Below are 12,035 nucleotides of genomic sequence, written 5' to 3' on the forward strand. Positions count from 1 at the left end.
CGGGCAAAATAGGACACAATTCGCATCACCGGCGCCCAGCCCGGCGCCAGGCGCCCTCCATAGCGCTCCATTATTTTACATTCTGTTTCTGGCGCCACAGGTAGGCTGTGGCGCCCAAATTCGTACGTTTCCCGATTTCGTTCGTTTTGGCTCAAATCTTGCGCATTTCGCCCTCAATTGTTCCCGAATTATTCCTACACATAAAAACACATCAAATTAACATAAATCAACACATTTAACATCCCAAATTCACGAAACAAAAGTAAAACATGAGGCGATATACATAGAAATATATATATGTTTTAAGCTAAACATCAGTAAACTTAATTTGTTTTCTTTCATATATCTAGTATTTCTTAAGCCGCCTATTTGACTAGTGGTGCATCTGTGTCACACAGACTGTGTGGATAGAAATAAAAGTTGGATTCATCATCCATACGCTATTTTCGTAATTCTTCTTGATTTTGACTGATAGTTTCTGCTGACAAATAGAAGTACCGTTTTGACTGCTTCTCAAAATAGTTTTTTGAAAGTTCTCTTGCGTATAAAATCCTAACAGTTGAGAATATGCATCAAAGAGTTTGTGTGTTACCAATTTAATTGAAGAACTAGTCTATAATCATATTGGCAGCACCGTTTTCAACTACCCATCTTACTTTTCTTGATAAGAGAGAACAACTACATGAGCGAGATGGCTTTAAATGTTCAGGGTCTCAATCTTGCCACTCAACTACTACTTTTATTGATACAAATAAGCAAGCTTCAGTTACTGTATATGTATCATAAGTCAAAGATAAATTTAAGTAGTCACACTTCATATTAGAGATTGAGTTTAGTTGGTAAATGAAGTTAGCTCAAGTTATTCATAATTTATATAGCAAGCCTTTAATTTTCAAGCACATCAAATTGTTAACTTTTGAGAAACGAATCAAGTGGCATGACCTTGTACCAGGGGCGGATCTAGGGGGGGCGGAAAGGGATTTATCCGAACCCCTTCGCCGGAAAATTGCACTGCGTATACGAGGTTGAACCCCTTGCTCAGAATCCTTAATCGCCACTGCTTGTACCTAATTAACTAGAACTAGAATCCAAAGGTAAAGCAAGATTAGGGTTCCTATAGATCATATGCGGAGACTTTTCTAACATGGTCCACATTCCACATCAACTTTGGAGCAACTTCTTCCCCACTTCTATATATGGAGGTATCATCACCATGGCTAATATTCAACACACAACACATATTATAGTTCACATTATCTTGCAGTTCTGTTAAACAATAATCCTGAATTTTCAGCAAAAAGAAATGGCTGATGAAGTTGTCCTTTTGGATACATATGTGAGCATGTTTGGGGTGAGGGCTAGGATTGCACTGGCTGAAAAAGACATACAGTATGAATACAAAGAGCAGGATTTGTTGAACAAAACCCCTCTTCTCCTACAAATGAACCCAATTCACAAGAAAATCCCAGTCCTGATTCACAATGGAAAACCAATATGTGAATCCCTAATTATTGTTGAGTATATAGATGAAGTTTGGAAGAATAAAACCCCTTTCATGCCTTCTGATCCTTACATGAGAGCTCAAGCTAGGTTTTGGGCTGATTATATTGACAAAAAGGTATGCAAAATATCACACAGTTGGGAATTGTTGTGTCTTGTTAGTACGTTTCTTTAGGTCCTATGCTTTTTAAGTCATTTAGCTATATCAAAAATTTCAATTCGATGCTCGTACAAAAAAAAAAAAAAAAAAAAAAAAAGTTTTTCTTTATTCCACATAATATATTGATCTAAGATGAACTCAAATAAAGAATCATGATCAGTGAAGATTCATAAAGCAAATTCTAAGTTGTTCGGAACTAAGAATTTTGCTGTTTTGGTCTATCTTAATATTATTTATTGGATCAAATGGACGAGCTGGACTAAATCGGGAGAATCAATAAACATACAAAGTAATAGCATAAAAAAATTGATTGGTCAAGATGGATATATCAATTTGATTGATCAACATCAGTTTTCATTTGTTATTTTTTTTCCCTTTTTAGTTGTTCAATTATCAAATTAAACTAGTATAAGGAACTCCTTTTTATTCATCATGGCTATATCTAACTAACCATAACCAAAAATTTTATATTTTTGTGTGATTTAATAATTTCTTTTCATAAGTCAATTTGGTTGGTCCAAGCTATTAGATGTGCTAACTTGGCTCATGTTTAAGTGACCCGGTAATGAATATATACGCCCAAACGATATCATCCAAACATATGCACATTGGAATTTTAGAGGGTTATATTTTTATGAGCTAAATTTGATTAAAAATATTTAATCTTTTTTCCTTGTTGGGAGGATGCAGATTTATGAGAGTGGAAAGAAAATGTGGACATCAAAAGTGGAGGACCAAGAAGCAGCCAATAAAGAATTCATAGAGTGCTTGAAGTTATTGGAAGGGGAGTTAGGAGACAAGACATACTTAGGAGGAGAAAGTTTTGGATTTGTGGATATAGCCCTTATGCCTTACTATAGCTGGTTCCCTGCTTATGAGAAATTTGGCAACTTTAGCATAGAAGCAGAGTGTCCTAAGATTGTGGAATGGGCAAAAAAATGTATGCAAAAGGAGAGTGTCTCAAAGTCTCTTGCTGACTCTGACAAAGTCTATGATTTTATTGTGATGGCAAGACAAAAGTGGGGCATTGCCTAAAGACAAAAGAAGGATCTAGAGTGGGTTTTGCGATCAAGTAAACTTGTTGTTTCTTGTTCTTACTATGTTTTCATATATAAATAATTTTAAAAAGTATGCATTTAATAAGATCACGCACATTCTGAATAAGTGTTTTGAGCTGTTAGACATCCATTATTCTTTTTCCTTTTCCTTTCTTTCGAAATAGAGAGGAAACCCGAAAGGTTGTGTTTGTGTTGATTTGGTGTGCTTTGTGTAGCAAGTAGTAAAATAGTATTTACTACTTGGCATTTTATACAATGAATAATGTAATATTTGGAGGTTTTGCTTGCTATTAAGAAACTCTTTTATGTCTCTTTTCTTCTCCCGTCTTCATTTATTAGAACAGGTCATTACAACTTGAGTATCTGCTGGTCGTTACCTCATACGTTATACCAGTAGTAATTTACTATTGCCTCAACCATCATATAGCAAATAGAAACTAATAAAACCTGCTGCATTTGGCAATTGGCATCAACTAATACTCCACAACATGTTAATACGACATTGATGTAGAATTGAAACAAGTAAAGGGTGAGATTAGCCCCTGCTGTTCGAAACAATTAAAAACAGAAGTAACAAGAATCAACAAAATGTATGCATCATTTTTTGGTATTACAGATAATGCAAATGGAAAACTGATTACAAAGTGGACAACCTCCAGAATTACATACACGGACTACTAAGTCAACACTCAACATGACAACTAAGAGTCTTTTATTTATATTACTCATAAAAGTAGACTGACTGACACTACCACCAAACAAACTTCATATCTGAAACTTCAACTCAAGAAGGCACAACGAAATGCCTTCTTTTAATACATTATGGTGCATAATTAAATATGCATACGTTTACTCAAGTCCAAACTTCTGCCTAAGAACTTTTACAAACTCAAGGACTTTAGGTTGGTCAGGTAAAGACTTAGCAACACTCTCCCTCTGCATGCACCTCTTGGCCCAAGCCACAAATTTTGGGCACTCAGCCTCTGCGCTGAAGTTGCCAAAAGTCTCATAGGCATAAAACCAGCTGTAGAATCCAATCAGAGCAATATCCACAAACCCAAAACTTTCCCCTCCAAAGTAAGGCCTGTCTCCTAGTGCTCCCTCCAACACCTTAAGGCATTCTATGAAATCTTTCTTAGCTGCCTCCTGCTCTTCTCCTTTTGTTGCCCATAATTTCCTCCCAAAATCATACAACTGCAAATTTCAACAAACCCAAAAAGATGTTACCAGTTGTTGCCATAAAGATCAAGAACAAAATCATAGTCAACTAGGAAAATGGATCTTGGACTCTGCTCGACCCCAAAAGTTAGTCATGTGGTGAAGATCGACCAAGACTATGTGACGAGACAACATTCCATATCCTAGCAATGTGAAACTCTCACACCCCCACACACCTAGGACTAAACATTTGGAGAGTGAATAAAGTAACACGAGAGCCAACATTCAGAATAAAAAATAACAATGAGTCTGACTGTGATAACACATTAACAACGTGAACCTTAAGATTTAATTCAACCTTAACAGATAACTCATAGGTGAGAATTGACCAAAAGTATATTGAAAAAAAATGATCAACATCTAACTGTAACAATACAACACAAAACAACAATGCCTCAATTTCAAACAAGTTTTCAGTTCTATGCAGTGTTAGTGTACAAGAAGATTTAGACAACCAGGTCATTAGGTTCAAGGTATTACAAATATCTTTAGGATAGACCAGTGGTGGAGCCAGAATTTTTACCAAGAGGATTCGGAATATTAAAAAGTAAACACACGCACCAATATGCCAAGGGGATTCAGCATCTACTATTATTTATATATAAAAATAAGAATTTATATATATAGTATAATTTTTTGGTGAAGCCCCTTCCACCACCCTAGCTCCTCCCTTGGGATAGACATTAAGTGGTAACCTGATAAACATGGTAATAAACCTACTATTACACTGACAGTGTAAAAAGTACTCCTTCGGTTCATAATAAGTGACCATTTTACCTTTTTTTTTTGGTCCACAATAAGTGTCTACTTACCTAATTAAGAAGGAATTAATTTTATTTTCCAAAATTTGCCCTTATTTACATATTGCAATGTGTCAAGATAACAATTAATTAAAATTAATTTAGTAAATACATCTCTAGAAGTTCGCATGGTCGTTTATCGACAATCCATCTCCATATTAGTGGGAATCAGCTAACAATATCCTAGAAGTAGCATGGAAAAATAAAAAGGGAAAGGCAAAGATTATACCTTCTTGTCAATGTAGTCAGCCCAGAACCTAGCTTGAGCTCTGTCATAAGGATCAGAAGGGAGCAAACTAGGGGCTTTGTCTTTCCAAACTTCTTCAATGTACTCAACTGCAATAATAGACTCACAAATGGGTTTTCCATTGTGAATCAACACTGGGATTTTCTTGTGGATAGGATTCATTTGTAAAAGCAAAGGGCTTTTGTTCCTCAAGTCCTCTTCTTTGTACTCATACTTTATTTCCTTTTCAGCTAATGCAATCCTCAGCCTCATGCCAAACATACTAGGCCAGAAATCCAACAGAATCACCTCTTCGTTCGCCATTTTTATGAAAAGCAAGTGAGAAGAAGAATAAGAAATTTCAGAATTGATAATACTGATTGCTAGTAACACACGTCCTATTTATAGAATTTGGATGCCTTTATTTTCGACTTTTTTATATATGAGTGGTGCTGTGGTCCATTGGAGTGTTTACAAAGTTAATTTTGTTTTTAAGTTTATTAAACCCTTGAAATCGGTAATCTTCGAGATTTTTCTGAATGGCCTACCTAGAGGTCATCGCATTCGTCACGTGGTCTATAGTAGAGTTTCAAACAATAGGGGGCCCATATTCTTGTGTTCCAATTTCTCTTCGAAGTTTTCGCCAATTTAAAAGAAGTTATACAATAAAGAAATTTTCGGCGCTCCCCGCCGCCCCAAATTTTGGCAAATTATAAATATTGATCATGTGCATGCAGTAAATTATATAAAATGAAACATTTAAATTTAATTATATTTGAATATATAAATATATTATTTACATAGTATGATAAATAATTTATTCGTATCAAGAATTTTATTAATTGCAATCAAAACTTAATCTTCTTACAAAATTGAGAATAACAGAGAGTTTTTTATAAATTATACAGTACAAGAAATAAAAAAAAATAATGGGTGGAAAGTAAAGCGGTAAATTTTATAACAAATTTGTAATGGTTAACGATTTATACTTTACATGAATTTTAATTAGAGTTTAGAAAATTTTCACTAATAACAATCAAAACTCAAAAACTTATATACACAACGGAGAATAATAGAAGGAGTAGAACTTAAAATCACACACATGCACACCAATATATTATATGCATCTTAAATTCGTAAACACGTAAATTAAAATAATAATAATAATAATAAAGTAGAAACAAATTATGTAATATATTCATAACATGATTATTCTATTTATAATGTTAATTAATTTAAATAAAATATAATACCATTTAAATTATGGATAAGATACCTACATGAAAATATCTAGATAATATGAAAAGGTATTACGTATATGAGGAATTAAAAATATCAAGGGAAAAATAGATATTTCATGATGAAAGGGCGAAAATAATATTTGTTTAAAGTTTGAGGACGAGTTTGATTTTTAAAGTAAACTTAGAGATATAAATAATTTTCACCCAAAAAAAAGAGAATACTACTATTGCCAAATGCCCAAATCTTTTTCAAGCATTCCACATTGTAGTGTTCTCCTCAACCGCCATAAAAAAATTAAGTTTATTTATAGATTCTGAACTAGAACTCTTTTTGTTTATTAAGTACGAGATAGATTATTTATACGTATCAAATAAAGTTTCTAATATAAATATAAAATTTAAGCCAAAACTGATGGATTATGGCTCTATCAAATGGCACCACTGCTTAGTATGGGCCAGTTACCATAGCTATGTATTGCCAAATTTCTCGACGAGTAATTGCACTTGTTCATATTCAAGAAAACAATATATTTGGGATGTACAAAAGGCCCTGTAATACGTGGTGGACGCTCCCTAGACTCTAGGTATGGTGGAATAGTCTCTTTACAGTTTTTTTAAATAGGTGTAATGGCTTTATGGCCACTTAAGTTTGTAGAGCTTTTGAAAAATTGATACACGAATTTTGAATTTTCCCATTTGAACACTCCAATTTGACAAAATGGGTAATAATAAACACATCCATCAGAGCGTGTATATTAGTTACGCTGACATGTACAACACATCATGCTAAGCTATTTATTACTTGTCATGTGTTATTTGCGGGTCCCATTTTTAAGTACAAAATCAGAAAGAAAAAAAAGTTACAAATACAAAAAGGAAAAAAAACGCCTGAAACATAGTTCGACAATTCCACCGTGGGAATCTTCGGCGAGGCAAAAGTGAACCCGCAAGGTGTTCCAGGTATCCAAATTGGAAAAGAAAGGTACCAAAATGTTCGCCTTGATGAGAAGAATGCTCCTACACTTCCAATTTCATATGGGTACCAACCAATTCCTCCAATTTTACAATCCAAAAGCGCAGGCAATCCGGTTGAGCAAGGTGTTTGACGAAATGCCCCTATCAATTCTGGGCCAATTGGAGATCAATTTCCAATTGGAATCCTTTCTACTACACCCATGGATCCTCTATGCAAAGATTCAGCTCAATCCATTCAAGAAATCAACCATCATCACCAAGTTAAAAACTCAAAACTTCACCAGTTGGTCGGGCAAGGTGATCTGGCAAACCAAAGGACTCAAAACCAATGCCAAACTACTCCTGCTCCTCAGGAGAATGTTTCCAAACCTTCAAACTAGACCTTACATGGGCCAAATCTTTCGAATATCCAAAATGGTCATTCTGCACGTTGTTCATATAATAGTGTTCGACCAAATGCCAATGCACCCTCCAATTCTACTCAACCTCTTTCACTAGGATTCTAAACTTACATGCTCCGGCATGGTCTGGTGAAGTTCGTAGCATCACTTACTCATGTGATAGCATCACTTAATCCATGGTGGACACCTAGGAAGATGAAAATTTTGGAAAAAGTCTTTTTTTTCTTTTTCATTTTTTTTATTTATATTTTTTTCTAATTCTAATTTTTTTAAGTAAAAACAATACTATTCACGCGTCTTGGGACCGTGATTTGCACACAGTTTAGCCATGTCAGCTGTAGTGCTTCCACATAGGCATGGTCAACGGTCAAATGTGTTTATTATTATCCATTTTGTCAAATTGGAGTGTTTAAATGGGAAAATCCAAAGTTCGTATATCGGCTTTCAAAATCCCTAAAAGTTTAAGTGGCCAGTAAGACATTACGCCTTTTAAATATGAATTGTACCATAAAATTCACTAAAAATATCCATGGCCCTTTCCCCAACTGTTAAAAGTAGAAAAAAGGTTGGTGTGTGCAATCTACTCCAACCATAGACTGTCAAGTGTTCGTCAAAAACAAGAGAGAGGAGATTCAAAACGAGTAAAGAATTGCGAATAAAGCCAATGGACTCACCGACTTCTTACCTTACGGATTACTTGGCTAGTCAGTATTCGGATTGGTCATTCAAAAATAATTGGCTCTTGCCAAGTCATTGAAAAATAACCATTATTTTACTGCAACAAAGACCGATCCAGCATAATATGCTGGAGTTCGGTGCACCTGTGTATAAACTTCCAACATATTATGCTGGACCGGTATACTATATTGGAGTTTCAATATATTATGTTGGAGTATTTTCTGGATTTTGAACAGTGTTTTCATTCAGATTTATCTTTACATGAAAACTAGCTAAATTTCGATGACTTTTGAAATTGTGGCTATTTTTGAATGACTACTTGTAAATCTGGCTATTTTTTAATTTCTGCCCTTACTTACGGAGTAGTATTTTGGATGTTTTAGGCTTTTCTAGTTATATTCTTACAGTAAAATAGAAACGACACTAGGTAGCAACTTTGAGAGGCTGTTATTTAAGAACCAACCAGTGCCCTGAATTTCAGTTTTTCAAGAAAAAATGTTATGAATTGTCTTGAAGTTAAAAAAAATTATTTAAATTTCAGGATAAAATAAGTACTAGCTGGTTTCTAAATAGCATCCCTGAGAATGACTATCTGTACATTTGCCCTTAGTTTTACGTAGAAATAAAACTACTAGTAGTAACTAGTAAGTAATTTTAATTGGGATTTTTTCATTCCTATACACTATTTGAAATTTTATTACCCTTAATGTCTATGTTTAGTTAATTACCCCTCATAAACAAGTTTTGTGTACAAAATATACAATCCACCGTAAAAGGCTCCCAATCCATTATTTATGTCTTCAATCAAGGGATGTAGTTGCACCCTTTTCCTTTTTTTCTCTCCTCTTTCCCTTTTTCTCTCCTTATCTTCCACCCACACTTGAATTTCTCGTGAAAATACCTCGAGTGAAAGATTAACTCCATCACTGTATGTACCTTCTACCTAAAGAATAAAGTCTCGTGTCCTTCACTGCTGCTTGGGAACAAAGAAAAATCTCAGTTCAAGGGTTAAATAATTAATATTCACAAGTCACTCGAGGAAATTTGATTCGCCTGAAGGTAAAATCAACGAATAACTAAGAAAAGACATGAGAATGTTCAAAAGGATTCATCGATTCCCACTCCAAGTTTCCTCCAGAAGCAGAAGCAGATTTATCAATAAGAGTATTTTAAAACTGACTCTTGAGTCCCTATAGGCATGCTTTCTATGAATTAAAGCAGTATTTGAGAGAATTCATTTCAGGAAAACAAACCGTTAATTTAGACCAACTTCGAAGCAAACTACTCAAGAACTGGATTGACTTATTTAAACTAAACTGATTTTAGATCTAGGCATAGTTTCTGATGTTGTTTCCTATAGGCATGACATCTAATTGTTTAAGAGCTGATGTTAGAAACTTGTAGGCATGATAACAAATGAAAACACATATAAACACTCGTTATAACAGAAATTGAACTGGATCATATCCTATAGGCATGGTATCTACTTGTGAAGTTGATTTTAGGACCTATAAACATGATTTCTATTATTGGAATCACTTGAAAGCTGTAGGCATGATTTCTAACATGGTAAGGCAAACATAGCAAATATAACATCCTATAGGCATGGTTTCTACCCATATTACCCCACAAATATGTAACTACCCACCCTTTTTCACTAGTTACTCCAATATTCGTTTACAAATTATTGCAAACCAGATGAATGAATTATATGAATAGATAAAAAGAAAAGAAGAAGTTACACTATAGGGAGCCTGAAGTAGGCCCGAATGATTTCCCAAGACCTCCAATAGCCTCAAATGCCAATTTCATAGACAATATCATTATCTACGTGCATTAGAGTTCCCTAAGGATCTCAAGGATCTCGGGCAGTGCTCACACCTAGACTTTGTAACCAAATTGAGTAAGTGCGGTGTGGAAGGGCCACCCTCAGTGTGCCAGAGTTCAGAGGGTTCTCAAGAGGATCCCAAGACAGTACACACACTGGAGGGGGCAGAATCTAGTGACTTAGGAGTAGAGTGAGAGTGCTTGACACAATTTAAAAGGTTTTAATAGGAAAACAGTGTTAAAAAGATATTTGCTTGAAATAGTATTGTAAGAAAACACATAGGGAGTTACTGAATAAGACAGTTTAAAAAGGTAAGGTGGCTAACAATCAGTCAAACCAAATACAGAACCAGAAAGAGGTTCATCAGCATTTCAATACACTGAGTCAAACAGGTACACACATCCACTTAGGGGTAATGGGGATTTGGGGTAAGCATAGGACACATAGTAAGCACAGATGCACATAGGTACAGAATCAGAGGAGCCTTAAAAGGGGTCAAGGCTTTTAAAGTATAGCATGAACTGTAGAGTTAATATAGAATCAATAGGCTTAGGATAGCCAATTACTTCATACAGGAAGGTGCATACCAGGGATCAGAGAAACATAGTCACATTGGGTCATATTAGAAAGGGGATCCTAAGGGGTATATAGCATGCAACAAAGAAGAAAGTGAAGTATACATGTTAATTGCATGTTGAACAACAAAACCATAGATAGAAGCATATTAGAAACATGACAAATTGAAGTAATAGGAGAAGCACATTGTTTTGGGACTTGAATTAAAATTGGAACATACCAGTAAGGGGATAGCAAGCACAAAGTGAAAGAGAAACCAGTAGTTAGTCGTGGCTTACAGTTGGCTGACTTTAGACAATAGTAAGTAACACAAAAGAGAGTAGAAAGCTTTTAGTGTGAAAGAGAGAGCTTTTGAACCAATGTCTCGTGTTTGTGTTAATGAGAAAGTAGGTATATATAGTAGTTCGAAACTAGGTAAAATAAGGCAAGAATCACAATAGTATAGTAATTATGGAACTTAGAACCAATTAGAGCAAAATTAGTACAAGTATTCCCATAAGTTAAGGGAATCAGTTCAAACGGTAAGAACAAGTAACAAATAAGGAAAGAAATTAATGTATGACCAATAAGGAAAGATTTCAAATTTAGTAAGTATAGGATAAACAATAAGGGCTAAGTTCAGAAAACTTTAATTAAGGAGATAATCAGTAGGAATAAAATACCAATGCAGACAAGGTAGGCAAATCAATCAATTTGAATAGAAAGGGTAGGAATCAAAGGTTTAAGGAAGGTTTTCCAATCAAACCATGAAATAGGGAATCTAGAATCAATCAAAGGGAAAGTCATAATTTAGCGTTCAGCATATAAATAGAGTAAGATAAGAACAACCAGACATAGCAAACACGAAAGTTAAACAACACTGATAGAAAGAAGCAAGTCTTGAATAGTCAAGATGAATACAAGCACATAGAAGTGATATAAGTTAGGCTAAAAACTCAGTAGGAACATATTCAAGGCAAGATAGTCACAGAAACTCAAACAAAAAACGATCAGTCATGCTAATACACAGAACCAAACGAAGAAACCTAGAAAATATGGGCTTTCAACATAGACGAGTTGAAGAGGTAGTAAAATCATAAAATCAACCAAAAATATGCAAAAATAGAAGTTTAAACACAAAGAATCAGTTAAACAAAATTTTAAAAGAAGTTTCGAAAACCTAATTTTTAGAAGAAGGTGAAAAACACTTGAAATCAACGATTCTTGCAAAAGAGTTCCAATGACAATGTAAAACATCAAAGAAACAAACTCAAATTGTCTTAGATATGTACAGATCTAAGAGATATAGGAAGAAATTAGGGTTTCAGAAGAAACCCATAGAGAGATGAAAGAACCTGTCTAGAATCCCAAGGATCGTAACAGATATAGCATGAT

The 12,035-nt window shown here is 34.5% G+C and overlaps 2 protein-coding genes across 2 annotated transcripts; one reads left to right on the forward strand and one right to left on the reverse strand.

The window, feature by feature from the left end:
* Window positions 1-1,157: 1,157 nt before the first annotated feature.
* Window positions 1,158-3,026, forward strand: LOC107823951 (putative glutathione S-transferase). The gene is made up of 2 exons (XM_016650662.2): window positions 1,158-1,618; window positions 2,351-3,026. Exons 1-2 carry the CDS (start codon window positions 1,304-1,306, stop codon window positions 2,693-2,695), a joined length of 660 nt encoding a protein of 219 aa, XP_016506148.1. The 5' UTR covers window positions 1,158-1,303; the 3' UTR covers window positions 2,696-3,026.
* A 272-nt stretch (window positions 3,027-3,298) lies between these two features.
* On the reverse strand, window positions 3,299-5,311 carry LOC107823949 (probable glutathione S-transferase parC). The gene is given in 2 exon segments (NM_001326124.1): window positions 3,299-3,912; window positions 4,966-5,311. Coding segments are annotated over 2 exon segments (666 nt in total). The 5' UTR covers window positions 5,287-5,311; the 3' UTR covers window positions 3,299-3,567.
* Between the last annotated feature and the right edge of the window lie 6,724 nt (window positions 5,312-12,035).

Source organism: Nicotiana tabacum, chromosome 10, assembly GCF_000715075.1.
Source record: "Nicotiana tabacum cultivar K326 chromosome 10, ASM71507v2, whole genome shotgun sequence".
In the NCBI taxonomy this organism is placed as follows: Eukaryota; Viridiplantae; Streptophyta; class Magnoliopsida; order Solanales; family Solanaceae; genus Nicotiana; species Nicotiana tabacum.